Genomic DNA, 27,959 nt, shown 5'->3' on the forward strand with positions numbered 1-27,959 from the left:
ACTTGAATTATAGAATTACATATTTAATGTAAAATACTTAGGAGATATTGGTAAGCAACAAGGATATTGGTAAGCAACAAGGAAAAAAATCCTAATTCATTCTCCCACCACAGGCAAAGGGCCGCTGTTAGCTTTGGTTCCCATCCCCCCAGATGTGCTGTCCTTTCTGTGACGGTGTCTGACTGCCTTGATACTCTGCAAGGCAAGTGTTATATCATCCTGGTGTCCCCAAGATCTAACATACAGTCTGGCCTGACCCGGCACAGGTGGATGGTGACTGACTCAATCCCCTGCTCTCCTTTTCACACGCTTTATTTTGTTTTTTAAATAAATTTAGTTTTTGGCTGCGTTGGGTCTTCATTGCTGTGCGCGAGCTTTCTCTAGTTGTGGTGAGCGGGGGCTACTCTTCCTTGCCGTGCGCGGGCTTCTCATTGCGGTGGCTTCTCTTGTTGCGGAACACGGGCTCTAGGCGTGTGGGCTTCAGTAGTTGTGGCGTGCAGGCTTCAGCAGTTGTGGCTCACAGGCTCTAGAGTGCAGGCTGAGTAGTTGTGGCGCATGGGCTTAGGTGCTCCGCGGCATGTGGGATCTTCCCGGACAAGGGCTTGAAACTGTGTCCCCTGCATTGGCAGGCGGATTCTTAACCACTGTGCCACCAGGGAAGCCCTCTCCCATATACTTTCCTTTTTTTTGTTTTTTTTTTTTTTTTTGCGGTACACGGGCCTCTCGCTGTCGTGGCCTCTCCCGTTGCGGAGCACAGGCTTCAGACACGCAGCCTCAGCAGCCATGGCTCACAGGCCTAGCCGCTCCGCAGCATGTGGGATCCTCCCAGACCGGGGCACGAACCCGTGTCCCCTGCATCGTTAGGCGAACTCTCAACCACTGTGCCACCAGGGAAGCCCTCCCATATACTTTAAATCATCTCTAGATTACTTACAACAGCTAATACAGTAGAAGTTCTATGTAAATAGTTGTAAATGCAATGTAAATGATATGTAAATAGTTATAAATTCAAGTTTTGCTTTTTGGAACTTTCTGGAATTTTTTTTCTCCTGAGTATTTTCCATCCATGGTTGGTTGCAAGGCAGGAGATAGATGGGTCCCCGGCTGGGCTGGTGGAGTTTGTCCCCTGTGGACAGACACTCCAAAATAGCAGGAGGGAGGAGAAGCTAAGCACTGCCCAGATAAGAGACCACGTATTTCTCATTCTCGAGGTCAAGAATACCTTCCTGACTACACACGCACAGAAACGCTCCTTGAAGGTCAAAAAGGGAGGGAGTGCCACCGATATAGTAGGTGATGTCAACCTACCCATAGGCCACTTAGCCAGAATCCATCTGGCCTAAGATGTGCGCCCACGCATGGGAGGACCCTGAGATAAACCAAATTTGGACTCAGAACCAGGCAAAGCAAGATGACGGGCCAAAGGAGACCCAGAAGAAATGCCCCATATGAGTGATACAAACTACCACTAGGGTGCGACTTTTGCTCTGAGCCCGCCCATGTGTCTATCCACACATACCCTTTTTCCTCCTAATAAACACTTTACTTGCTTCACTACTTTCCGTCTCTAGGTGGAAATTCATTTCTACACAGCGGATGGGCCAGGGCCTTGCCACCGGCCACTGGTCTAGTGGCTAGGATTCAGCGCTGTCCCTGCTGTGGCCTGACTTCAATCTCTGGCCTGGAACCGAAATCCTGCTTCAAGCCTCTGCAGGCTGAGGCCACCCGAGATCAGCTGGATCCCAGCATGTGGAACCCGTGGATACCCAAGGCTGACTCTAGTGCCAAGCCCCTCATCCTGCCACCCCTGTGGCTCTCTAGTTCTGGCCAGAATCTTTGCTCTCACCCCTCCTGAGTCTTAAACACCTTGTAGGTGAAGCCTTTCCTGAGGGGAGAGGGCTGTTACCACTTTGCCTTCAGACAAGAAGTCCTTGAAATTTGGCAATAATGCATCAAATGTCTTAAAAGAATGCAGAGCCATAGGACATAAATCCCTCAAGTCATGTGTCATTTACAACCCCAGCTATCTTTTTTCCCTGTTTAATTTTGGTTTTTTTTTTCTGGCTGTGCCATGCGGCTTGTGGGATCTTAGTTCCCCCATCAGGGATAGAACCCGGGCCCTTGGCAGTGAGAGCATGGAGTCCGAACCACTGGGCCGCCAGGGAATTCCCTCCCTGTTTTAAATTTCTGAGCTTCTTAAGCCTACACGCTTTCACTGGCTTCAGGCTAAATAAAGGAATTTCATGTTTGGGCCTTAAAATACCATCTCCAAACTGCTAGTAACAGAACTCCTAGCAAGATAAGGAGACAATTGTCTCTCTCACTATCCCTTTTTTTCACAGCTGTAGAAAAGCAGGCTGCCTCGGAAATATGAATTTGCAAATGTATCTTACAAAGGGAGGCCTGTAAGACACCCATACCACAAAGATTATTTCTACGTCCCATGAAAGTATCTTTAATCACTTAACAAAAAAATTTAATTCAGACTATTTATCTTTTTAAGTTGTTGTCCTGGTCATATTAAAACCATCAGGTAGCTTCAGAAGTGTTTAAATACTCCTGAGTTTTCTTTGCTAAACCTTAAGATGATTCTCGATGTTTCCCTTTTCCCGTTTGGAATTGAAAGCAAACAGAACTGAAGACTCTGCTAGATTTTTTTGTTTAAATCAATTTCCAAAGTCACCCCATTTAAACGAGCAATTCTAGGTGGACGGGGCGGGGGGGGGGGGGGGCGGGGGGGGGGGCGGGGGGGGGGGCGGGAAGCAAAGATATATGTACAAGAATATTCATTATAGCTTTCTCTAGAAAGAATTAGCCGATAACAGATTAAGTAAATTGTAATGTAAAACTCACTTTGTAATACAGGTATTTAATAGATCATCAAGACGGCATCTCAACTGTAAATCAACTATACTTCAATAAAATAAATTTTCATTTAAAAAGACGGTATCAGGAATTCCCTGGTGGTCCAGTGCTTAGGACTCTGCACTTTCACTGCTGAGGGGGTGGGTTTGATCCCCGGTTGGGGGACCTGCATGCCGCACAGTGCGGCCAAAAAAAAAAGAAAAAAAAAAGACAGCATCTCAAAACTGTGGAGAAAGGACAGAGGGTTCAATAAATGGTGTTGGCATACGTGAAATAACAGAAAATATATTGGTCTCTTGCTCTGGCTCCTGAACCTGTTGTCATTTCCTGGGTGACAGGAGTCCCTTTTGTTGTAATGAGGCGACTCTGGGTGAGGCCCTGGATAGTTTCAGGATGGGGGCTGGGCGCCAGTAGGATCAAGCCATGGTGAGAAGCTTGGAACTTCAGCCCCACCCCCATCCTCTGGGAAGGGGAGAGAGGCTGGAGATTGAGCTAATGATCCATCTTGCCTACGTGATGAAGCGCCATAAAAATCCCAAAGGTTTGGAGTTCAGGGAGCTTCTGGGTTGGTGAACACGTCCACGTGCCAGGAGGGTGGTGCACCCCAACTTCATGGGGACAGAAGCTCCTGTGCTCGGGACCCTTCCGGACCTCACCCTATGTATGTCTTCATCTGGCTGTTCATCTGTATCCCTTATTATATAATAAACTCGTAGGCATGAGTAAGTGTTTCCCTGAGTTCTGTGAACTGTTCTAGCAAATTATCAAACTTGAGGAGAGGTCGTGGAAACCCCTTCTTCTTTTTTTTTTTTTTTTGCGGTACGTGGACCTCTCACTGTTGTAGCCTCTCCTGTTGCGGAGCACAGGCTCCGGACAGGCTCCGGACGCGCAGGCTCAGCGGCATGTGGGATCTTCCCAGACCGGGGCACGAACCCGTGTCCCCTGCATCGGCAGGCGGACTCCCAACCACTGCGCCACCAAGGAAGCCCGAAACCCTTTCTTTAGCCACTGAGTCAGAAGTACCAGGGGCAGCCTGGGACTTGCAGTTGGCATCTGAAGTGGGGACAACCTCGTGGGACTGAGCCCTGAACCTGTGGGATCTGGGATGTGAATATTTTTTCCTAGTAAGTTTTTGACTTTGGCCACAAAGAAGTTTATTTTATGGAGTCAATTATCAGTGTTTCATCTTCTGGCTTTAGAGCCATACTTAGGAAGGCTTTTCCTCAGAAAAGCTTAGAAAGGGATAATCCCATGGTTTCCTCAAATAACTGTATGATTTCCTTTTTTCCTCTAAGTAGCTTGTGTGTAGGGCTTCCCTGGTGGCGCAGTGGTTGAGAATCTGCCTGCTAATGCAGGGGACACGGGTTCGAGCCCTGCTCTGGACGGATCCCACATGCCGCGGAGCAACTAGGTCCGTGAGCCACAACTACTGAGCCTGCGTGTCTGGAGCCTGTGCTCCACAACAAGCGAGGCCACCATAGTGAGGGGCCCGCGCGCCGCGATGAAGAGTGGACCCCGCTTGCCACAACTAGAGAAAGCCCTCGCACAGAAACGAAGACCCAACACAGCCAAAAATAAATTTAAAAAAAAAAAATAAGTAGCTTGTGTGTGTGTGATAAAATACGCATAACATAAAACTTAACATCTTCACCATTTTTAAGCTGCCAGTTCAGTAGTATTAAGTACATGCACATTGTTGTGCAACCATCCCCACCATTCATCCTCAGGTTCCTTTTCACCTTGCAAAAGGGCAACTCTGTCCCCATTAAACACTAACTCCTCATCCCCGCCCCCCCTGCCCCGGAAACCTCTAATCTACATTCTGTCTCTATGACTCTGATTACGCTAGGGACCTCATATAAATGCAATCATACCGTATTTTTCCTTTTGTGACCAGTTTCTTTCACTCAGCATATCTTCAGGTTTCATCCACGGTGTAGCAGGTGTCAGAATGTCCTTCCTTTTTAAGGCTGAATAGTATTCCATTGTATGGATGGACCACGTACATCTGAGGATGGACACGAGGGTTGTTTTTACCTTTTGGCTATTGTGAATGGTGCTGCAATGGACATGGTTGGATGAGTATCTGTTGGATTCCCTGCTATCAGTTCTTTTGGATACACACCTAGGAGTGGAACTGCTGGCTCATACAGTAATTCTACACTTAGCTTTCTGACACTTAGCTTTCATTTTACATTCCCACCAACAGTGCATTTTGTTGGGTTGCATTTTCTCCACACCCTTGTCTACACTTGTTATTTTCAAGTTTTTTTTTAAATTGTAGCCACCCAAACAAATGTGAATGCACACATCTTTTAACCCAGCAATTCTACTTTGGGGAATTTAAACTCTTCCAAACTTGCTTTTGTTAGTTCATGACATAACCTGGCCATCCTTCCATGTCGTGCATATAATTCTCGCCCTCCTGTTGATGACTGTGCTATTTCCTAAGAAGGATGGGCCTGGGGTTAACTACTGTTTCCTCCTGGACATTTACACTGATTTCAATTTTTAGACACTGCCACACTGCAACAAATATACACTTTATGGGACTACTCCAAGAAATACAGTCCTTAAAACCTACTTCCAAAAACCCAGCTTTCACTCCTTAATTTGCTAAGCACCCCTGAAAGACTGGAGTCTGTGGGCTGTTTGCTTTCAGACCGTGCTTACAAGAGAGCTCCTGTACAGTCGGTACGTCTCTGCAAACTCTTCCCCCAAGTAATAGAGCTTTGGTGCCTGGGCCCAAACTTCTGCTGAACATTTTGGAAAAGGGAATAGAGGTAGTTTCACGCTCATCTTTAATTCCAAACTGTGATTTCCCAGAGACCCTATGCCTGGGCAGTACTGAGCAGGCAGCAGGTGACCTCATCCGGTGAAAAATGAAAGACCAGCCAGCTACTCGGCTGCTGTTCCCTTGACCCACTCCCAGTTTCATCCGATGTTCCACATTTCACTATGCAAAATTTAAGAGATGCAAAACTATGAAGACTCACACAACAGACATCCACATACCCAGCCCCCCAAGCTTTTCCAAGAGAGCTCAAGTCTCCAGCCCGCCCCTCCCCAAAGGCCAGAGACAGTGGCTGTCTGTCATGAATCACACCAGTGTTTAGTATGCCCTGACTCCCTGTATATCACCACAGAGAATTGGGTTTTGCTGGCTTTTAGATTTGTTTTTTTTTTTTGCTCTTATTTAAAATTTGAAGTATAGTTGATTTACAATGTTTCAGGTATACATCAAAGTGATTCGGTTATATGTATATATCAATATCTTATTTTCCGGGGAGTGACTGTAGCCGGTACGGTGTCTTTGGTTTCCACGCCATTGATCCTTGTCAGCAGGGAGGCACCCGTTGACACATATATGGGTTTGCTGAGCCCTCTCTGTCTTTCTACACGTGTTTTTGTCGATATCCTGTAATTTTCTGAAGTCAACCATGTCCTATGCAAACAGGGAGTTTTATTTCTCCTTCCCTCCAGGGAGGAGGCTTAGACGCCCAGAGGTGGGACAGGATGGACGGGGTCCATGGCCCGTGGGGTCTCCAGGCCAGGGTGGCTGCTGTGCTGGGGCCGGGGTTCAAGGGCGGGAGCAGGGGGCAGGAGAGGGCCGGCTGAGCAGGGTCCGGGCCCTGGGGGTGCCGCCCCTCGTCCCTGCCCCTGGGGAGTGAGGGCCTGGGCTGTCACTGCCTGTCCCGTCCCTGTGGGTCGGGGGCTGCACAGAGGGAGGGCCGTGGGCGCAGAACCGGCTGAGGCCACAGTCATTTCCAATTCTGTCCTGTTTCCTGTCCTATGGGGCCCCACCTGACACCCTGACTGTGGGGCAGAAGCTGACAGCGAGTGGTGAGTTCACGTCCCCGGTCCCCAGCCACCTCGACCGCTGGGACTGGTCAGGGGCACCTGGCACGGAGGGTCCACCCAGTCCTGTTGGCTTGGGCTCCGGCCCTTCCTGTCATGAGGACGGAAGGCAGGGGTGACGGACGGGAAAGTCTGCTGATTCCTGCCCTTCTGGGCAGTCCTGGAGCCCGTGCCCCCGCCCCTCAGTCTGTACCCCCAGCCACTCCTAGACGGAGTTGGGGGACAAATCTGGGGAGCACCCATCTGCTCCAGCTCCTCTGGGTGCAGAGGAGGAGTGGGACGCCCCCCACCCCACCCCAGGCACGCACAGGCCTCCTCGGGAGCCAGAGCTGGAGGGGGACACCGGCGCCAGGTGACGTGGTGGAACCAGGCCGACAGCACAGGGAGGCTGGTGTGGTGCCCACGCAGGGCCTTATTCACGTTGCTGTGCTTTAGTGGGGTCTTAGTTCTGAGAAGTTACAGACCCCCGAGGGCCCTCCTTGCAGGAACTTGACCATGTGCCCAGCCTGCCGACCCCTCCCCACGACCGGGTGTGGGGGGGAGTCAGAGACCACACGGGGTGCCGTGCCCTGAGGACGTGCACGACCTGAGTCGGTGACATGGAGGAGCCCCAAGAAGATGTCGTGCCAGCTGTTTCGGGACTTAGAGGAGCTGATTCGAAAGTTCACATGCAGAGTAACTAAGCGAGAACTGCTGGGAAAACCCTGTAAAAGCATGCAAGAGGGACTAGGCACGCCAGCTACAAGACATAGATAAAGGTTACACTAATGCTACCGTAATTACCAAAAGCCTTTCTAAGTCAGACAAAATCCTAGATTCCACTTTAAAAACTGGCTGATTCAACCACATGAAAATCAAGTATCTGCATGGGGGAAAATCCCTAATCAAACTCAAAGAAACTATGAAACTGGGGAAAAATATTTACAGTTCTAATGCCCTTAATGGATGAGGACTTTCTACAAATCAATTTCTTACAAGGCAAAAATATGAGAAATGATAAGGGAGAGTTCACAAAAAAAAGGAAGGAATGATAAAATATGCTTGTTCACCTCGCTCCTAAGAGATGTGCACATTGGCACCAAATCAATGTCACCGTGTCCGTCTCACCTCAGCAGGGAGGTCACAGCTATGAAGGAAGGTCGAGGAATCTCAGGGGGTTCTGGCTGGGGGTCATCAGGTACCATGAACACACTGTTAAAGCTAAGAGCATGGAGGTGACAGACAGCATCCTCTACAGGTGGGAAGAGCATGAGCTTGGAGCCCTCCGTTGGCCCTTGTGCATTTGCCAGATCAGAAAAACACGAGTGCCCATCAGTAAGGAACTTCAATAAAATCATGATGGAAAGCAGTGACAAGTACAACCGTATCTAAATGTAAAACTGTCATTCTGCAAGAGACACAGTTAAGAGAATGAAAAAGCTACAGACTGGGAGAAAAGATTTGCTAATCGTATACCTAATGAAAGCCTCGTGCAGAATAAGAAGCAAAGCGCTGGCGAGGACGTGGAGCAACAGGAACTCCCGTCCAGCACTGGTGGGGATGCATATGGCGCAGCCACCGTGGGAGACAGCTTGCCGGTTTCTTACAAAACCGCACACACCCTCACCATGTGCTCAGCAATCATGCTCCTTCAGATTTACCCAAAGGACTAGAAAACATACACCCACATAAAACCTGCATGCAATCTTCACTGCTCTGCTCATGATCGTTAACAACTGGAAGCAACCAAGATGATCTTCAAAGAGGGAATGGAAAAACCGTGGGATTCCATGAAACGGACTACGATTCAGGGACACAAGGGAACCAGCTATTGATTCACTCAAAGCACGGGTGAGTCTTAGACTTGTTTTGCTCAGTGAAAGAATCCAGACCCATGTATGACTCCATTCACAGGACGTTCTGGAAAAGGCGCAACCCCGGGAGGATAAGGAGCAGTGGCTGCCGGGGCTGCGAGGCTGGGGGCTGACGCTGGAGGGCGGATGCAGCGGCCCCACCCTGTGTGAAAACCCACAGGCCGTGCATCCCAGAGACTGAGCTGTTACGTGTGCAAACTGAAAAAATAAAGAAAATCAAAGCTCATCACACGGTACACCTGGAATCTATGCGTTTCCTTACATGTACACTTTACCCATGAAAAATGTTTCACACTGAGGTGTCCTGAAGAGTTCACTGCTTTTTTTCCTTATTTCTTAAGCACACCTGTTTTGTCATGAGGGTTTGTCAGACAATATGAAACCAAGAGCATCAGCATGAAACAAGCACCCCTGTGTGCCCTTCCCCAGGCAGCAAGCCCTGTTCCACGTGCTGGCAGCCTACTCCGTGTATGACACCGTGAGTATCCCCGCGCCCAGGCCCGGCCCCTTCCAGGGGGTTCTACGCGATGGTAAGGATGCAGGCGCACAGGGTCACAGAGATGATGTAGGGGGCTCCCCAATCTTAGACTGAGCAGAAAGGCTGGGGTGCAGACTCCACGTTTCAGGACAGAAACAGCACCTAATTCCTGGGTTGATGAGACCCGCACTTGATGGGGCTGCCAGGTGCTCGCCGCAGCGGAAAGATTTTTTAACAATTAGCTCGAGGCCTAACAAGCATTGCTGTTGTCATGAAACTTGAGTTTTGATCCTGAAGATGCCACATTATTAATCGAAATCTTAGCAGGGATGAACGTTTCCAGTAACCCAGACTCCTGTGGGGCCCCAAGGGAGGTAGCCCCCACCCCATCTGCTCTTTCCAGAACATTCCCTCAAGGAACATCAGCTCCACGTCTGGCCTGCCGGTCCACAGCCCAGGACAGCCCTCAGGATTGGCTGTTGCCACGGCGATGGAATTCCCTCCCAAACCTCCCAGTGAACCATGAGGCCACAGGCAAGTGGCCCGCGGACATCAGCTTTCAGCCAGAAGGCTGGGTCCCTTCCCCTGCAGCGCCTGGCCGGACCACCCCCAGGGCCGTACGACAGGCCTGGCCCTGCAACCCCACTGAGGCCCCCTGCCACTGGCTCTGCCCAGCCTGCTGAAGACAGCGCTGCCAGGCCCAGGACGCTCCTCCTGCCCTGTGGCACCTGCAGCCAGCGCCCCTCCCGGGGCAGTGACCAGCACGGCCACAGCGGAGCCAGGGCAGCGCCCCAAGAGCTGCCCCAAGGCCGCGCACGTGCCTACAAACCCCTGACGTCTGTGTCCCCAGAGAAGCTGGACACACAGGGGCCTCCAGAAGACAAGGTGACTGTGAGCACAGTGACCCCGAGGCCCCGGGAAGCCAGCGACACGCCCTGCTGCTTCACGCTGGCCTTCCCGCGGGACGGTGCCCCCCTTGCACGGCACAAGGTCCTGACCCTGAAGGGCTTGGCCTGGCCTGCATTTGGGCCCCGGGAGGGCAGGCGCGCCATGAGCACCCCGCCAGCCAGAATGGTGCCTAAAGGGGCCACCCGGGCCAGTCCAGAATTCTGGCCCAACGCTAGGCGGGCCCTCTCGGAGCCGCACATGACCAGCTGGGGCCTAGACATGCCCCACAAGGACACTTCGGTGACCTGAGGTGGCTCTGGGAGCAACAGGCCACCTCCACCGAGGGGGTGGCAGGGGCAGGTGGGCCGACCGCACCCCCATACACATAAGGAGGCAGGGCTGGCCCGATACCAGAGCCCACGCAGCCATCTGGGCCCCACAAGGCAGAGCAGAGGGCACTCTGGGCGGGCTGGACCCAACAGGCTGCACCCTTGCCTTTGCCAAAGTCAGTTACTGCCTTTCAGGGTCCCCAAAACTCAGGAGATACGACCCCAGCCGGAGTCCAAATGAGCTCCCCGCCCCCAGAGCCCTTCCCTATGAAAGCCTCCCTCCCAGAGGAAGGGACACCCTTTGTCTTAGTTTCCCCCTTTGCTGGTTGAAGGTGAATAAAGTTTCATGTGTTACGTGCTAGACTGGCCCATTCTTGCAGCACCCAGGGGGTCTCTGCAGGACGCACCCGGGGCCCCCAGAGACAGAGGGGCCACCAGCAGGACCAAGCTGAGGTTCCCACATGCCTCCTGGGGGGCCACACGCACAACGGCCTCCCAGACTCAGCTCAACACCAGGGTCAAGCCCATCAGATTCTCTACAGTGACTCAGCATGTGCCCAGTGGGCCAGTATGGGGCTGAGAAGAGTGATAGCTGGGGGGCCAGTGGCATCAGTTCACGACAGTCTGCGCAAGGGGTCCCGGCAGACCCATGGTCCCTCCGTCACCTACCTGGGCGGGCCGGAGCTTCCTTCCCTGCATCCTCCCTGCGGGTGCCTCTTCCACGCCTGTCGCCTGTGCCTCAGTTGGGAGAGCAGGCCCTGCAGCTCAGGCAGCCCAGGCCACCCCTGTGGGGTGGGTGGGCCCAGCTTGCTCACCTTGTGCTGCCGGTTCTTGTGCTCCAGCTTGTAGATGGCATCCTCCACGCCCTGGCAAGAGGGGGCCAGCTCGTTGTGGGGACCACCGCCTTGGCCTCAAGTGGAACCCCAGCCCCTTCCTCACCCCGCCCCGCAAACGGGGAGCTGGGCCCTGCCCGTCTTGATCCCCAGGGCCACCCTGTTGGGAGGCTTGTCCTCCGCAACTCCCCCACGGCCTCCTGGGGGGTTGGGCCGATTGGGACCTCCTTGCTGCTCTGGGGGTACAGGGGTTGGGGCCCCAGGGTCACCGCTCCAGCCTGGTCAGGGCAGCTCTCTCTAGGGACCTCCACATCCCCCGGGAGCTGTGTCGGCCCAGACCCAGACGCTGGCCTTCCTCGCTGTCCTGACGTCCAGGGAGACTTACAGCGTGAGGGGCTGCTGGGCAACAGAGGGTCCCAGAGGGTCCTGGAGCTACAGCCAGAGCCAGAGCGGCTGCTCTGCGTCGAGGGAGCTGCCCCTGGGCGGGGCGGGGGGTAGCTCCGGCTCACCTGGCCTTTCTTGGCCGAAGTCTCCATGTAGGGGATGCCATAGCTGCGGGCCAGGTCCTGGGCCTGCCAACACTCCACGGTACACGTGGCCAGGTCACACTTGTTCCCCAACAGCACCCTGGGCATGTCGTCCGAGTCCTTCAACCACTCAATCTGCTCCCTGCAAGGGGGAAGGTGTGAGTTGGCCGGTGGGCTGTGGGCTCGGCTGCACCCGGGACACGCAGAGAGCGGACGGGGGGCCCCCGAGGGTTGCCGGGCAGCTCACCTGTACTGGTGGATGTCCTCGAAGGATCTGGCCCTTGAAGGACTTGGCGTCGTTGATGGCAAACAGAGGAAGCCCTCCCGGGTGCACGTGTACTGGGCCCGCATAGCGCTGTACTCCTCCCGGCCCACCGTGTCCAGCATGCCCAGCAGGCACATCTCCCCATCGATGACCACTTGCTTCCGGTGGGAGTCCTGGGGAGGACACTGCTTAGAGACAGCCGGCCCTCCAGGGCTGGGACCCTCCCTCGCTCCTCTCATGGCCCCCAGGACCAATGACAAGGAGACCCCTCCTGCAGTGTGGGTGGGAGACAAGCCCGTGTCAGGAGCTGGGCTGTGGACGGGAGCCGGGCCGGCTCACCTCTATGGTGGGAAAGTACTCATCCACAGAGTGGTTCTGGACGCGCTGGATGGTCAGGGCACTCTTCCCCACGCCTCTGGCACCCACCACCATGAGCTCATACTCCGTCATCAGTCCTCAAGGGACCACAGCACAAGGCACTGCAGTGGTCTCCTGTCCCGTCCGCCAAGGAAGCCTCACGCACCACGGCCAGACCACGCAGGGCACACCCACTGAGTTCCCTGCGCCAGCATGCCCAGGCCTGGCCTGCCCTCTGTGCCCAGACAGGTAACAGGGGCCCCAGCCAGAAGGGTGGCCCAGACGCTCATCTGTGGCACCTCCAGCCCAGAGGTGGGGGGGGTGGTCCTACCTCCAGCTACACTTAATGACTGTGTGAGAGAAGCAGGGAGCCGGCCCCCCCAAACACAGGGCAGACAGCCGAGAGCATCTCCCAAGCAAGCACCTGAATTAGAAGCTGCTGGGTAGGCAAAAAGCCTGAACTGGAGGTGCCGCGGGCTGAGGATACCAGTGTCCCCACGAGAACAGGCCTTGCCACAGTGGAGGGCACAGCAGTGTGCCGGGACTGGCAAGTGGCAGCCGACAAGCAGCTGCAGCCACCCCCCACCTGGCATGCTGGTGCATCTGACAAGTATTCACTAAGCGCCTACTGCACGCCAGGTGCTGCTCCAGGCAGAGGGCGACAGGCAGACAGAAAGAATCCCTGCCCTGGCAGGATGGGGCTCTGCTCCAAGGAAAAGATCTACATAAAGGGGAAATAAAGGGAAACCCACGAGGCCCCAGTGCCAGAAGAAGTTTGGAAAACATAAGGCAGGTGACGAGGTGGGCAGGCGGGGGCCAGAGCTCCAGGAAGCAGAATGTGATCACAGGAAAAGACTCAAAGGAGGTGTGGCAACAGGGGACAGGTAAGAAAGGAAAAGGGCCTGGGGCCAACGCTCCTAGCTGGGGTGTCCCCATTCTGTGATACTTACAGAAGGGGGTCCCTTGCAGGGTCAGTGGGCAGTGATTTTCTAAACTCCAGGCTCGCCTGGTGTGTGTCATGGCCATGCGGTGCCCGAGCTCTTCGCAGGGGTCCATGGGGCTCTGGCGGGTGGGAGGCCTGCCTTGCCCCATGGTCACGGGCGGGCCTCCTCTCGGGGGCACCAGCACACTTGTGGGGTCCCGGAAGACAGGGCCAGGGACACACAGCCAGAGGGGCTGGCCTGGGTGAGGCAGACCAGAGCACCTCTGCCCGTGTCTCACCTGTGCCCCCGCGTGCCTGGCGAGGACAGTAGGCACCTCGCCCGGCCCGGCTCCTGCAGCCCCTGAGGACATCTAGAGGCCAACTCCTGGACTGGCCTGGAAAGCTGAAGTGATTTAAGCTACTTAAGTATGAAAAGAAAAGGAGAGAACTGGAAAACGTTCCTGTTATAGCCAAGCATCCTTTTGTTCTGAGAGAGAAGCGAACCCAGGCTCCCGGCTCTGTGGGCCTCCGTTTACTGAGCACTTCCCGGGGCGGCCCTGCGGGGCTGCAGGTGAAGCTGGGGAGCTGTGCTCCCTTCCCAGGGGCAGGCAGGCAGGGTGTGGAGTCAGAGCTGCAATCCTCCCCACTCAGCCCCACTGCACACCGCGAGGGCCTGCTAGGTACCAAGTGCATTCTGGTGGTCTCTGATTTTGCTAACACCCCGAGCAGATTGTGCTCCCGTTTACAGAAAAAGAATCTGAGGTGTGGAGAGGGCACTTGACCTATCCCAGGTCAGTCTCAAAGTTCTTAGTAGAACTTGGGAGTTACCTAACACCTGTGATACCTCAGGCTGTGAAGCCCAGTGAAAAAAGGCTTATTTCAGTCTAATGCTCCTTGCTAACTCTGGCAGTGCTGAACATGACATGACATGCCGCTCTGCTCTCCCCAACTCCTAGACCAAGGAGGCTCTGAATTAGCGTCAGCTCACAAGCAACAGGTGAGAGGGAGGCCCCCGATTTTGTGAAAACGCAGGGAGAGAACAGTGCAAATAATTTATTTCCGTCACTCCGCGTTTGAGGCTCACTCGCACCAACTGCACAATCCCGGGCCAACAGTCTGCCGGGGCTCAGAGCCCGATCGGGACCCAGGCTGGTCTGGGTTTCATCTCGCGACTTCCGACGGCACCAGCGGGTCGGCCTGGCTCAGGGCGAGCTGGTCCTTCTTCTCCTTCTGCAAGACCTGCTCCTCCCACAGCGCCTGGTCCACCTGATCGTCGGTGAGCACCACGGGCTTGAACTTCTCGTCGAAGAGCCGCTCATTGGCCTCCGAGTGCAGCTGGTGGGGCCCGACGACACGCAGATGTGCCGGCAGGTGCAGAAACTCGTCGTCGTTGATGTCGCAGTCGCGCATCCGGGTCCCCAGCACCCACCAGCGGCCCACGAAGCCCACATCCAGGATCCGGTCCGGGAAGTCGACCCAGCGGGGCTGCAGGTAGCGGCAGCGGGCCTGGTAGAGGCTGGCCTGGGCGTCGAAGGGCGCCTCGTACACCAGCGAGCAGAGACCCAGGCTCACGTGGCGCAGGCAGCCGCGACCCCGCAGCCAGAGCAGCCGTTGCACGAACGCCTCCGAGTCGCGGTTGCGCGTGGCGGGCGCCAGCAACAAGAGGGTCCCCGACGCGTCGAGCAGCGCCTCCTCAAAGGCCGCCTCGCTCGGCGCGAGGGCGCAGCAGGCCGCCGCACCACCCAGCAGCCCCACGTACACGGCCGCCCGCACAGGTCGGGCCCTCGCCGCCGCCGCCGCATCCCCGCAGGCCTCAGCGTAGTCCCGGAGCAGCGCGCGGGCCCAGGCGCCTGAGGGGAGAGAAGCGCGGTGAGGGCGGTGCGGCCGCTGCGGCCGCCCACCCCGCCGCCTCCCGCCGCTACTCACCCAACCGTGCCCACACGCCGGGCTTTGCGGCCGCAGTGTCACCAGTCTCTGCACGGCTTCGGGGCCAAAATCTCTTCCGAACGGCCGCCGCCATTGTCTTCCGGCTTTGCGTCCGTACTCCGAAGAGAAACGCCAGGTAGGCGAAGCAGAAGGCCCGGGGAGTCTCTTCTGCGCAAGCGTCAACACTGCCGGAAGTGGATTCCCATCGGAAGAGGGTAGAATACGGACCGACGCCGGATGTTCCTGTCAGATCGGAGTACGGTCGTCTGTGGCTGGCAGGCGGGTTGCGCAGGCGCAGAGAGCCGGGGCCCCGCCGGTTGAGGTAGCCGAAGGTGAGGGGGCTGTGGGTGCACCTGTGGGGCAGGAGCGGCGAGTTCACGCCCCGGTGGGTGCGGTTAGCCGCCAGACCGGGCTCGGGGCTGAGGCTAGCCTCCAGGAGGGGCCCCGAGAGAGGTCGGGGGCGGGCCTGATTGGCCTCTGTCCTCAGAGCGGGATGCGGTGACGGCCCTGAGCGACCATGGCAGCGGCAGACGAGCTGGCCTTCCACGGTGAGTGCATCCGCGACCGGGCCCGACTCCTGCCCCCTCCGCTGGCCTGAACCTCCCATCCAGGTTCCAACTCAGATCTAACCCGAACCCCAGTCAGCTGTGAACCCCGGCCCAGGCATGAAACCCATCCCTAAGTCGAATCCCGCTCCCGCCCTAAACTCAGGCCTCAAACCCGAGCCGCCACCTCATTCCAGGATCAGCCCTCAATTGCGGGCCCATGTTAGAAGGGAGGGGACACACCTCTTTCCCACTCACCAGAGTTGAGGAAGACGTGCCCTGAGTTGGGGGTGAACACCCAGGTGGTTACGGTTAGCGTTGGCCCCTAGATGAGCAGTGGGCAAAACCAAATTGTTTTGTTTGCTTTTGATAAATTTATTTATTTATTTAGTTTTGGCTGTGTTGGGTCTTCGTTGCTGTGTGCGGGCTTTCTCTAGTTGCGGCGAGCGGGGGCTACTCTTCGCTGCAGGGCGCAGGCTTCTCATTGCGGTGGCTTCTCTTGTTGCAGAGCACGGGCTCTAGGCCCGTGGGCTTCGGTAGTTGTGGCGCATGGGCTCAGTAGTTGTGGCTCGCGGGCTCTAGAGCGCAGGCTCAGTAGTTGTGGCGCACAGGCATAGTTGCTCCGCGGCATGTGGGATCTTCCCAGACCAGGGATCGAACCCATGTCCCCTGTATTGTCAGGCGGATTCTTAACCACTGCACCACCAGGGAAGCCCCGAAACCAAATTGTCTTGACTCCCAAATATGCCTGTGTCCCGTATGCCTTCTTGACAGAGTTCGAGGAAGCTACTGATCTGCTGGCCCAGACCCCAAATGAGGCCACCACCAGAGGTGATCAGCTGGTTCCCCAGCAGCACGTGGCTGTGGCCGTGGACTCAGGTGGCAGCTACGGAGCTGAGGACGAGGTGGAGGAGAGTGACAAGACCGCGGTGAGTCCCATAAGTCCCCGTGCCCTGCCCCTTGTCCCAGCCACCCACCCCTGCCACCCCCCAAGTGCTGAAAGCCTGCACTGTGCAGCTCCTACAGGAGGAGAAGCAGCAGCCTGGTTTCTGGACCTTTAGCTACTATCAGAGCTTCTTTGACGTGGACACCTCACAGGTCAGGCCGGGAAAGCTGGTGGGATGGGACTTGGAGTCACGCTTGGGGTTCAGCCACTAGTCACTGAGCACTTCTTGTGCACCAGGCCCTGGGCAAGTGCTGGCAATATGCACCTGGGAGAACAAGAGCTCCTACCCAGGCTGGTAGGTGTGACTGTGTGTGCTGCAAGGACGTGGCATGACCAGGACTCTTGGGAACATGGGGGACACAAGTGATATGGTGGGTTAGGGAAGGGCCCACTGGAGGAGGTGAGGAATTTGCTGAGACTTAGAGGAGAAGGCAGACCTAGCCAGGAAGAGTGGAGGGAAGCATAAGTATGTTCCAGGCACAGGGAACGGCACATGCGGAGGACCAAAGGTGAGAGAAGGCACACACTACTGCAGAGGCTACCTGTCACTCAGGCTGGAGAGTGAGGTGGGGGACTGGCGGAGAGAAGCCAGATCACCAAGGGCCTCATGAGCTATGTTAAGGAGTCTGGGTTTTATCCTAAGGGTGCTGGGGAGTCATGGAAGGGTTTAGAGCAGGAGACGCTTGAGTAGCATGGAACATGGATCGGAGGCCCCAGGCCAGGGTGGGAGATGGTAATAAACCAGGGCTGCGGAGTAGGGAACACGTTGGGAGAGATGGGGGAAGGAGAACGCCCAGGACTAGGACTTGTTGACGACTGTTAATGGGGAGGGGGGAGAGAGCCAAAAGGGGAGTCCGGGGCAGCCAAGCTGGAGGCAGAGGAAGCAAAGAAGAAGATGGCAGGCCCTGAAGCGTCCTTCAGAGTGGTGGGACACTGGGCTATTGAGTGGGGGCTGCCCGAGGAAGGGGCGGGCTCCAGGCCATAGGAAGACAGGAGCCCCTGAGGAGCTTGACCCCTTTCCTCCTGGGTGGTGAAGAGCCCCAGGCGGGCTTCCATCCTAGGCCCCGGCCTTGCTCCCCAGGTCCTGGACCGGATCAAAGGCTCGCTGCTGCCCCGGCCCGGCCACAACTTTGTACGGCACCATCTGCGGAATCGGCCAGACCTGTATGGTGAGTGAGGTTGTGCATTCAGTTCATTTGATTATTCATTGGGCAAATGTGGACTGAGTGCCAGGCCCCAGTATACAGCTGAGAACAAAGCAGAATCACTCACGGAGAGCGTGAAACTTACACTCTGTTCAGGGAGATAGAGCCAAATGAGGCTGCAGAGGGCGTTGGGGCTAGGGAGAGCAGCACAGGGTTTAGAGGATGGGAACTGTGATTTCGCACGGGTTGGTCAGGGAAGACCCCTCTGAGGAGGGTGAGAGAATGAGCCTGGTTGGTGTCAGGGCGGGGTGTGGGGAGACCCCGGGGAAGAACATTACAGAAGTGGGATGTGGTGGAAACAGGCCTGCACTGCAGGGCAGCACTGTCATTGGACTGGAGTGAGCTGCCAGGAGGCCACAGAGGTGACAGGACAGATCACACAGGCCTCCTATGCTGTGGTGAGAAGGGATCTTAGTTAAGTGTCCTTAGGTGCTCTGGGCCCGGGGCGGGGGCGGAGTGGGGGGAGGGCAGAAGCTGGGAGACCAGGGAGGAGGCGACTGCTGAGGTCCAGCGTGGGATGATGGGCCTGGCCTGGGGTGGAGAGCGCCGGGTGTTGGATTCTGGCACACGTCAAAGATGAAGCCAGCACGTCAGATGTGGGGTGGAAGGAGAGGAGATAAGGAGGCTCCAGAGTTTTTGGCTGGACTACCAGAAAGCGGGAGTTGCTATTTACTGATGCGGAAAGGCGTGCGACTCGGGGGGAAAGGGTGAGTGTGGTGGGGTGGAGTGGGAACGTTGAATAGGAGCTGCAGGTTCAGGGCAGATGCCCAGACTTGAGACATTTGGGGGTCGTCGGCACAGAGGTGGCATAAGGCCCTGAGGCTGAACGAGATCACACAAGGGGTGAATGAATGCAGAGAAGAGGTTTGAAGACTGGGCCCCAGGCCGGCTCCCCGCTGTTAAAGAGCTCAGGGAGTCAAAAAGGTTGAGGAGCTGCCAGTGAGATGAGACAAAAGCAAAAACGTAAAGTCCTGGGAACCACATGGAGAGTGTTTCCAGAAGGAGGGCGTCAGCTATGTCAAAGGCCATCGATGAGTGCTGGGCGCCAGCACTGGATTCAGCTGCCAGTTTGTTGCTGGTGTGACGCCGGGTCGATGAGTCGGGTCGATGGGGGGGCGGAGGGGGTGGAGGCAGCCCGGAGCTTGGGAAGAGGCTGGGACAAGATGGGACGAGGCACCTGTCCTGGGAGGTCCCACCCTGGGACCCTGAGCATGCCCCGCCCGCAGGCCCCTTCTGGATCTGTGCCACACTGGCCTTTGTCTTGGCTGTCACCGGCAACCTGACCCTGGTACTGGCCCAGAGGAGGGACCCCTCCATCCACTACAGCCCCCAGTTCCACAAAGGTAAGTGAAGTGGGCAAGGCCTGGTACCGGGCGGGGGGGGGGGGGGGGGCGGTGCCGTGGCCCAGGGGCGATTACCTGCCTTGCCCGCAGTGACCGTGGCCGGCACCGCCATCTACTGCTACGCGTGGCTCGTGCCGCTGGCGCTGTGGGGCTTCCTGCAGTGGCGCAAGGGTGTCCGGGAGCGCATGGGGCCTTACACCTTCCTGGAGACGGTGTGCGTCTATGGCTACTCCCTCTTTGTCTTCATCCCCACTGTGGTGAGTGGGGCTCAGGGACGGGTGGGCCCCGGGCACCACGGGGACAACCTGGTAGCAGCTGCCTGTGTCGTCCCCAGGTCCTGTGGCTCATCCCTGTCCCATGGCTGCAGTGGCTCTCCGGGGCCCTGGCCCTGGCCCTGTCAGCCGCGGGCCTGGTGTTCACCCTCTGGCCCGTTGTCCGTGAGGACACCCGGTGGGCGGCTGTGCTGCTGCTCTCCGTGGTGGTGCTGCTCCACGCCCTCCTGGCCACGGGCTGTAAGGTACCGGGCTGGGGTGGGCACAGGCTGGGCCTGGGGTAGGGGTTGGCTTGCTGGCTCTGATGCTCACCCAGGCTTCTCTCGGTTCAGTTTTACTTCTTCCAGCCGCTACCTCTGGAGCCCGCAGCACCTCCCCACCAGGCCACATCTCAGCCCCCAACCGTACTACTGTCACCGCCCCCACCAAGGTCCGCAGCAGCCTAGGAAGACTGGAGCCCGCAGGTGAGGAACCATTTCCAGCTGTGGCTGAGGGGGTCTCCGGCCCCCATCCCAAGGTTAGAAGTCATGGGGCCACTCCTAGGAGTTTCTCTCTTTCAGGCCCAACATAAGGGGGTGCCTCTGCCTGCCCTGCCCCCCAGACGGTGACTGAAGGCTCCCCTGAGACCTCGAGATGATTTTGCTACTTTCCAGACTTTTCTTACAAAGCAAACACTTTTATTTTCTATGCAAAGGTGATTCAAAGAATTTATATAAAGGCGGGAGAGGGGCAGAACAGGGAGCTTCCAGGGCAGCCATTGCCCCACAGGCCACCTGCCAGGATGGGCGGGCAGCACAGGGGGCCACCCCAGCCACGGCTGTGCCTGCTCTTCCTGGGGGGCCCAGTTAGTGGGCCTTGGGCCTAGCCTGAGCTCCACCACATCCGAGTTTTGGGGTGTTAGAAACGGGGAGCAGAAGTAGAAGAAAATTGCCTGTGCTGAAACATACATTTCCTTGTTTATTAGGTTTTTTTTTCTTTTCTTTTTTTTGGAGAGGTCCCTGCAAGGCCCCTTCCCAGGCTGGGGAGGGGCCAAAATGCCATCATAGTAGTAGGGACTGGAGCATCTACAAATACTGAAGGGGATACACAGGCCTAACGTTAGCTACAAGGAAAAAGGATGCCTTCCACGACAGACCCTTGAGGTTTCTGTGTCTGCTCAAGCGGCTGACAGTGACCCTTCCCCCCAGGGCCCACGAGGCCACCTGTTCTAGCTCTTGGTGTGGGTGTGGGACCTGCAGGGGCTCAGGGACAGGACAGCAGCAAGTGGCAGGGGCCGAGGACGGAGGGCCTTCCCGACAGCCGGGTGGGTTGTACATTCAAGTGTGAGGTGAACCCTTTGGTGGGAGGGGGCCGAGGGGCTCCAGAGGCCCGGCCCCGCCCCATCCTGAAGACTCGGCAGGGCTGCCCCTCGCCACTGAGCCTCTGAGTCGGGGAGAGGGGCTGCTGGCTCGGCCCGGCCGGCCTGATGTCTCGGAGGGTCTGTGGATTGACACTGGTTCTTTTCGTAAAAAAATAAAATTAAAAAAAGCAGCATGTCACGCCCATTGTGACCAAGGCCTGGTAGTTGAAGGGGAGGCCCCGCCTGGCCAGGACTGCCTTCCCACTGGAGACAGGCAGGGGGCAGGCCTGAGGGGCCGGGGGATGGCGGGGGGTAGGGGGGGGCGCGGGCGGCAGCTGCTCCCCTCCCTCCCTGCCAGGCCTGCAGCTGTCAGGCCCGGACACACCTGTTACAGATTTCAAACCCAGGTCAGGGTGGAGAGGGCAGGAGCGGGTAACAGGGCTCCCACGACACGATCGTGTGTAAAATATGGCAGCGACACGCGCTCAGGGCCAAGATGATGTGGGCGGGCAGCGGGCTGGGGGCGGCGGCAACATCGTGTAAAAAAGTGTTCAAGTTCCCATAGCAAAGAGGGCTGTGAGCGGGTGTTTGGGCTTCTCCGGTACAAGGGTGAGAGCCACCCGGGTGGAGGGGGGGTGGGCAGGGTCTTCATTTGGTTTCCTGGTGCTGTCAGTCCGTTCCACTCCGGAGGGCCCTAGCTCCCGTAGTGCATGGTGTTGGTTGGGATGGACATGGGCGAGGCCATTGATATGGCGGGGCCGCCCATGGTGAACTGGCTGTTGACCGCGTAGTGGGCGCTGGAGCTGCCGCCGCTGCTGCCCTGGGCACCGGAGGACCCTGTGGGGCGGGGTGTGGGCACTGAGGAGCCAGCTCTGCCCCCTCGCCCGCCCAGACCCACGGCAGAGTCAGAGAGAGAGAGCGCAGGCGAGAGGGCAGGCGGGCGCCCGGCGGTGGGCACCCTCACACCCGCGGGACCCTGCTCCCCCCGCCCACCATTACCTTGGACAATCCCCGTGCTCATTATGGAGCCCATCCGGGAGTGGGTGTGATTGACAATCCCCGTGTTGGCTGCGCAGCAAGAGGAAGGAAGGAAGGAAAGGAGATGGCGTCACCGCCCCCAGCCCGCCCGGCCCACGTGCCTGGCGTAGTGGGTGCTCACACTCGGATGTGCGGAGTGTGGGCGCGGTGCTGGCAGAGCGAGGCAGAGAGGAACGGCGCGGGGGACCTCAGCCCCCGGGAAGAAGAAAAGGGGGTGAGGCCGAAGGCCTGAGCTCGCCCCAGCGCGCCCACCCCCCATGCGCTCACCTAAAGGAATCAGGTTGTTGTGCCCCACGCTGGAGCCGCCGGCAATAACACTGCTCAGGTCGTAGGCGGTCGGCATCCCTGTGCCGGGGAGGGACATGTCAGGGGCGGGGGACAGTGTCCTGGGCAGGGATTCGAGGGGCCAGAACTGCCAGCGTTCACTCAGGAAGCACCGGCAGGTGTGTCCAGGAAGTGACACTGGCACCTGCCCCACCCACACACGGGCCTGCTCACCAGCCACGGCCATCCCGCTGCTGAGGTTGTAGGTGCTGCCGGTGTTCCACATGTTCTCCGAAGGGGACGTGTAGTGGGAGCCAGGCGGCGGGGAGGGCGTCGTGCCTGTGTATCTGTGGCAGAGACGGACCGGTCGACGGGGCTGAGGGGCTGCAGGCGAGGAGGGGCACGCCCCCTCCCACCACGTGCAGGCCAAGGGCCCATCCTACCTGAAGAAGGGGTTTTTCAGATCCAGGAGGTTACTGGATTTGGAGCCTGTCTGGTCTACCTGGGCCACAATACTGATGTCGTAGCTCTGTCTGTAGAGAAGGCAGGAGGGGCCGGCCATGAGCCGGCTGCATGGATGGACTGGAGCCCTGCCTCCCCTAGCCCCGGCCAGCAGCTCACACCTTTTGTTGGCAATAAGCAGACATGTCCCTGAGAGCGTGTCCCCGGCCTTGGCGAACAGTGGTGACTGGAACAGGCACCGGACCTGGTACCAGTGGGTCAGGGGCTCCGTCGGGGCCGTGGACAGCCACACGGTCATTCTGCCAAGCAGGAAGAGGCATGCGTTTGCCCGGGCTGCAGCCCCCACCTTGTGCACCCTGAGCTCTCCCCAGGCATCTGTGCCCTGCCACCCAGGGGTCCCCTGGGGCCCTGGAGCCGAGACAGGTTGGCTGTCCAGGAAGTTAACACACAGCCCCACAGCTATGGGGCACCCACTCACCCTGACATACATGCCAAGAGACACAGTCAGGTCCCATGAAGAACAGTCACTCAGAACAGGGTAGACACCCACCCTGCCACAACAGCCTACTGCTTGAAGGCCAGCGCCTGCTGCCTTTGGAAGAAACAGTGGAACCCAGAGGAGTCGGGTCCTGCCCTCGCAGCCCCCAGTTCATCATCTGAGCCAGCCAGGCCTGGGCTTCCCAACTGCAGGCAAGTCCCTGGGGCCAGGGGCAGGGGCCACCTGCTCTGCCCTGTTACACTCACATGGAGCCAATGAAAGCGACGTCAAACCAGAAGGCCAGACCGTGAACCAGCCCGGAATGCAGCATGTGGAATTTGAATGGGATTTCTATCCTGAAAGGCAAAGGGCAGTGATTGCTGGGGAAGCTAGCTGAACAGGGGCTGCCAGGAGAGAAGAGGGGTACTCGGGTGTTGAGTCTCGAGGGCCCTGCCCGCCTGCCCTGGGGAGGAGAATTCTGCCTGAGGGAGCCGGCTGCGGCCTTGACCTCCAGCAGGAGCCAGACCCAGGAGGACAGGGCATGGGTGCCAGTACCTGTGCAAATCTCCTTCTTTGGCTTCTAAGAAGTTAACCGTGTACTTGACAGACTTGGCCATCAGGATCCGGATGTCAAATGTGTCCTGGGAGAGATCAGAGGTGTGACCTGACTTCAGGCACGGGGTGAAGTCCTGAGTCTGGCCACGGCGCCTAGGCCACTCAGCTAAAACCAGTTTGCCCTTCTCAGACATGCTGGGGGGAGGGGGAATTGGTACAACACAATGGAGGGAAATTAGGTGACAGCTCGCAAAATGACAACCATTCATCTGCATTAAAGACTTGGCAGTTCCACTTCTGGGATTTTAACCTACGGATCTACGTGCACATGTACAAACTTACACATGGAGTTACAGATTGCCTATAGCAGCGACACGCTGGAAACCATCTAATGAAACAAGTAATGGCCCAACAATAAAAGATTATGTACATGAAAAAGAATGAAGAGGCTGTTTATGATGGGGAAAGATCTCTAAGGTAAACTGTTAAACAAGTTCACAAAAAAAAGAAAAAGAAAAAGTTAGAGAACTGTGCACTGACGTCCACTCCCAGCCATGACGGAGATTTCTTATCAGACTAACACTGCTGCCAAGAACTATACGAACTGAATAAAAAACAAAGGAAAAAAACCCCAGTTGTCTGAAATCACTGGAGAGCGACCACAGCAGCTACAGCTTTGGGGCCAAGATCCTAGAGAGAGGAGAGATGCTTTTCGGCCTGTGCCTTTCCCCTTGGGACGGGGCCTTTCAGCAGCCTCCCTGGGTGGGGAAAGCAAAATGGGGGTTCGGGATTACCAAGGCAGCTAGCACTCAAGGGGCCAAGATGCTAAAGAAAACGGAAATGTGGAAATTTGAGGTGGACAGTCTGCCCGTGATTTCACTTCGTGGCATTTGCCAATTCCTGAGCTACATGTGGGATGGGGGTAGGGAAATCAAGCAGAAAGCTACTTCTATGAGATTAAAAAGCTAATGAAAGGTTCAGCACCATGTTGGTGCTCGGAGTATGGAACAAGGGGCCCTGTGAACCACCAGGCTCACCGAGACCATGAAGACTATGCCCTAAAGCAGCGGTTCTCAAAATGAGGTCCCTTCCAGAGCACCCTCAAGGTCAAAACTATTTTCACCATATAACACTGTTTTCTGCCCTTTTCATTCATTCACTCACCTGTGATACCACAACAGATTGAATGCAAAAGCAGAATCCAACTGTCTTCTGCTAAGCCAGCCATTAAAAAGATTTGCAAATTTAAAATGTCGCTAATTCTTGCTGGAAAGTTTTGCAATATAGTTTTCTTTTTAAAAATGCTATTTATGTTAACACGTAATGGGTTTTTATTGTTATCCTTAAATTAACTAATGTGTATTTTTAAATTTCTTGGGTTTAGTTTTCAATGTCAATAGATATTGACGGTACATCAATCAATACAATGCACACAAAACTTCTTTGGGATCCTACATTTTTGAGAATGTAAAAGGGTCCTGAGACGAAAATGTTTGAGAACTGCTGCCTTACAGGGAAACCGGGCGATATGCCAGTTAAGCAGAGTCTGAAAAGCAACCTCCAAATGTCTTAAATGCCTCATAGGACCAAGGTAATCTGTCATTATGGCTTCTTGCCTGAACAAAAACGAATCCTTGGAAAGAAAAACATCATCCAGAGCCTCTATAATTTTTCATTCTGGCATTCAATGACCAGGCATACCAAGAGACAGAACCAAAGTACCAAAAACCAGGAGAAGAAAAAACAGAAATACACTTACCACTTATCCAGATACTAAAAGTGATCAGAGACTTAGAATTAACATGTTTAAGGAAAAAAGGTGAACAAATTTCACAGAGAACTGAAATAATAAAAAAAAAAATAAGCAAAATGAAACTCTAGAACTGAAATTTTAGAAAACCATGGGGGAGGAGGAGTTGGATGGGCAGTCAAAAGGAACTACAAACTTCTAGTTATAAGTACTAGGGATGGAATGTACACCATGATAAATATAATTACCTCTGCTGTACGTTATACATGCAAGTTGTTAGGAGAGTAAATCCTAAAAGTTCTCATCACACACAAAATTTTTTTTTCCAAAAACAACAAAAAAAATTCAGATTAGACATAGTGATGAGAGGATTGGAACTGGGAGATGGATAAGGAGAAAACATGAAAATTATGCAATTGGGATAGAAAAGTATAAGTATAGAAAAGAGTATAAGAATCATCTGAGAAATGGTGAAAAGGTCTAATGTATACATAATCAGAGTTCCAAAAGAAGAAAGAGAATGGGACAGAGGTAGTGTTTAAAGAGATGCTGGGCTTCCCTGGTGGCGCAGCGGTTAAGAGTCCTCCTGCCAATGCAGGGGACATGGGTTCGAGCCCTGGTCTGGGAGGATCCCACATGCCACGGAGCAACTAAGCCCGTGTGCCACAACTACTGAGCCCGCGAGCCACAACTACTGAAACCCCGTGCACCTAGAGTCCGTGGTCTGCAACGAGAGAAGCCAGCACACCGCAATGAAGAGTAGCCCCCGCTCACTGCAACTACAGAAAGCCTGCGCGCAGCAACAAAGATCCAACGCAGCCAAAAATAAATAAATTAAATTAATTTAAAAAAAAAAAAAGAGAGAGATGCTGCCCTAGAGTCTCCCAAAACTAGTGAAAATCAAGAGGGGGATAAATAATATATACCTTATTAAAACAAAAGAAAGCAAGAAAAGAGTTAAAAAGAAACAACAGGATAAATAGAAAAATAGTAAAATGATAGATTTATAGCCATAAAGAGCTGTAATCACATTAAATACAAATGGTCTAAATATTCTAATTAAAAGACAAAAACCTGTCAATCTGGTTAAAAAACAAAACCCAAATATATGATATTTACATGAGGTAAACCTTAAGTAATAGGTTATAAGAAGGCTGAAAGAAGAAGGATGAAAAGTATGTATCCTATAAAGATTAACCAAAGAAAGCCTGAGTAGCTAAACTATTGTCAGAAAAAAATAGACTGTAAGGACTTCCATGGTGGTACGGTGGTTAAGAATCTGCCTGCCAGCGCAGCAAACACGGGTTCGAGCCCTGGGCTGGGAAGATCCCACATGCCGCAGAGCAACTAAGCCCGTGCGCCACAACTACTGAGCCCGTGCGCTCTAGAGCCCGTGCTCTGCAACAAGAGAAGCCACCACAGTGAGAAGCCCGCGCACCGCAACGAAGAGTAGTCCCCGCTCGCTGCAACTAGAGAAAGCCCGCACACAGCAACAAAGACCCAATGCAGCCATAAATAAATAAATAAATAAACTAAAAAAAAAAAAAAAGACTGTAAGGCAAGAAGTACTACTAGAGATAAGAAAAGACACTTGTTATAGTGACAAAAGGATCAATCCAACAGGAAGATATAAAAATAATCCTAAACCTGAATGCACCTAATAACAGTAATGTCAAAAAAAATAAGGCAAAAACTATCAGAACTAAATGGAAAAATATATCTACAATCAGTAGTAGATAGGAGAAGCAGACCAAAAAAAACAGTAGAGAGAGAGAAGACTTGACCAACATGATTAACCAATGTGACCGAACTGATATTAATATAACAATGTACACAACAAGTGATTGGTATACAGTTTTCTCAAGCACAGAGGGAACATAAACCAAGAGAGACCACATACTGGGCATAAAGCAGCTCTCAACAAATTTCGAAGGACCAAAATCATACAGTGTATATCCTCTGAACACAGACAAACTAAGGCAGAACAATATGTTGGTTATGCTATACTTTGAAAGGAGAAAAGGTTAAATATATGTATATTTGTATACGCACATTTAGATATAAGACTTCTAGAAAAACACACAACAAAGACTGTTTGCCTATAGGAAAAAGAACTGTGGCTGGAGATGGACGTAGGGAGGCTTTCCACTTTTATACTTCTTTGATTTTTGAACCATGGGTCTATACATCAGTTCAAAAATCTCAATAATTAAAATCAATCAAATAAAATCAGTTCACCAAGGATCAATTCATCTAATGACAGTAAACACGTTACTGCGTGCTTACTATGCGCTAAGCACTCTACATGCATTGCTACTTAACTCCCAACATCCCTGTGTGAGAGCTCCGTGCAGGGGCAGAAGCTCAGAGAGCAACGGTGGCCTGCCTAGTGCTGCACAGCTTGCATAAGGCCTTACAGGAAAGCCCATGCCCCTCTCCTGTCCCCCCAGAGGAGGGCCATGCCCAGTGCTACTGTGGTAGTGAGTGCCCTGGGTGCCCCCACTCACCACCACAGGCTGCCGGAAATACTCGTCCACCGCAGCACCTCGAAGAGCTGACAGGTCCACTCCGTGGAAGGATGGCTGGTACCTGCAGAAAGCCCCCGCCCCCCATGGCAAGGTCACCAGCAGCAGGACACAGTTGGGGCAGCCTGCCTTCTCT

The 27,959-nt window shown here is 54.8% G+C and overlaps 4 protein-coding genes across 12 annotated transcripts in view; 1 reads left to right on the forward strand and 3 right to left on the reverse strand.

Annotated features, from left to right (window-relative positions):
* Positions 1-14,070, reverse strand: part of LOC117311750 (GTPase HRas-like) — a 29,703-nt gene extending 15,633 nt beyond the window's left edge. The window contains exons 1-5 of one of the 2 annotated variants that reach the window (XM_073801897.1): positions 13,475-14,070; positions 11,879-12,069; positions 11,614-11,773; positions 10,941-11,137; positions 4,740-4,873 (exon numbers count right to left, since the gene is read on the reverse strand). In XM_073801897.1, the coding sequence (XP_073657998.1) occupies positions 4,740-4,873; positions 10,941-11,137; positions 11,614-11,773; positions 11,879-12,069; positions 13,475-13,546 (754 nt within the window). In that variant the 5' untranslated portion in view covers positions 13,547-14,070. Of the gene's footprint in view, positions 1-2,740; positions 4,874-10,940; positions 11,138-11,613; positions 11,774-11,878; positions 12,070-13,474 lie in introns of those variants that run through there. The other variant, XM_073801898.1, reaches the window with a different exon arrangement.
* A 143-nt stretch (positions 14,071-14,213) lies between these two features.
* On the reverse strand, positions 14,214-15,298 carry TIMM29 (translocase of inner mitochondrial membrane 29). Its single transcript, XM_004311179.4, has 2 exons — positions 15,102-15,298; positions 14,214-15,025 (listed from the first exon to the last, which is right to left on the reverse strand). Exons 1-2 carry the CDS (start codon positions 15,193-15,195, stop codon positions 14,337-14,339), a joined length of 783 nt encoding a protein of 260 aa, XP_004311227.3. The 5' UTR covers positions 15,196-15,298; the 3' UTR covers positions 14,214-14,336.
* Positions 15,299-15,338: 40 nt separating this feature from the next.
* YIPF2 (Yip1 domain family member 2) lies at positions 15,339-20,105 on the forward strand. 5 transcript variants are annotated; one of them, XM_073801900.1, is made up of 10 exons: positions 15,339-15,433; positions 15,589-15,649; positions 16,421-16,575; positions 16,664-16,744; positions 17,674-17,761; positions 19,024-19,140; positions 19,231-19,397; positions 19,475-19,657; positions 19,745-19,876; positions 19,973-20,105. In XM_073801900.1, the coding sequence occupies exons 2-9, from the start codon at positions 15,619-15,621 to the stop codon at positions 19,856-19,858; spliced, it is 936 nt and encodes a 311-aa protein (XP_073658001.1). In that variant the 5' UTR covers positions 15,339-15,433; positions 15,589-15,618; the 3' UTR covers positions 19,859-19,876; positions 19,973-20,105. The 5 variants fall into 5 exon arrangements, with proteins under 5 accessions (XP_073658001.1, XP_073658002.1, XP_033710191.1 ...); XM_073801901.1 differs by having other exon boundaries at positions 15,366-15,423; XM_033854300.2 differs by lacking the exon at positions 15,339-15,433 and having other exon boundaries at positions 15,440-15,649; positions 19,956-20,105.
* CARM1 (coactivator associated arginine methyltransferase 1) overlaps positions 20,068-27,959 on the reverse strand; it is a 42,791-nt gene continuing 34,899 nt past the window's right edge. For 3 of the 4 annotated variants that reach the window (XM_033854292.2, XM_033854291.2, XM_033854293.2), the window contains 9 exons: positions 27,806-27,887; positions 23,549-23,634; positions 23,260-23,349; positions 22,677-22,814; positions 22,497-22,586; positions 22,288-22,400; positions 22,057-22,134; positions 21,751-21,819; positions 20,068-21,588 (listed from right to left, as the gene is read on the reverse strand). In XM_033854292.2, the coding sequence (XP_033710183.1) occupies positions 21,446-21,588; positions 21,751-21,819; positions 22,057-22,134; positions 22,288-22,400; positions 22,497-22,586; positions 22,677-22,814; positions 23,260-23,349; positions 23,549-23,634; positions 27,806-27,887 (889 nt within the window). In that variant the 3' untranslated portion in view covers positions 20,068-21,445. The remainder of the gene's footprint in view (positions 21,589-21,750; positions 21,820-22,056; positions 22,135-22,287; positions 22,401-22,496; positions 22,587-22,676; positions 22,815-23,259; positions 23,350-23,548; positions 23,635-27,805; positions 27,888-27,959) is intronic. The other variant, XM_033854290.2, reaches the window with a different exon arrangement.

The sequence above is a fragment of the Tursiops truncatus genome, chromosome 3 (genome assembly GCF_011762595.2).
Source record: "Tursiops truncatus isolate mTurTru1 chromosome 3, mTurTru1.mat.Y, whole genome shotgun sequence".
NCBI lineage: Eukaryota > Metazoa > Chordata > Mammalia > Artiodactyla > Delphinidae > Tursiops > Tursiops truncatus.

Coding starts and splice junctions, on each gene's coding strand:
- YIPF2 (XM_073801900.1), top strand. CDS start 15,619: ATGGCAGCGGCAGACGAGCTGGCCTTCCACG. Junction 16,745..17,673: donor TTGACGTGGACACCTCACAG/GTCAGGCCGGGA, acceptor CTTGCTCCCCAG/GTCCTGGACCGGATCAAAGG. Junction 19,141..19,230: donor CAGCCCCCAGTTCCACAAAG/GTAAGTGAAGTG, acceptor CCTTGCCCGCAG/TGACCGTGGCCGGCACCGCC.
- TIMM29 (XM_004311179.4), bottom strand. CDS start 15,195: ATGGCGGCGGCCGTTCGGAAGAGATTTTGGCCCCGAAGCCGTGCAGAG. Junction 15,026..15,101: donor CGGCGTGTGGGCACGGTTGG/GTGAGTAGCGGC, acceptor CTCTCCCCTCAG/GCGCCTGGGCCCGCGCGCTG.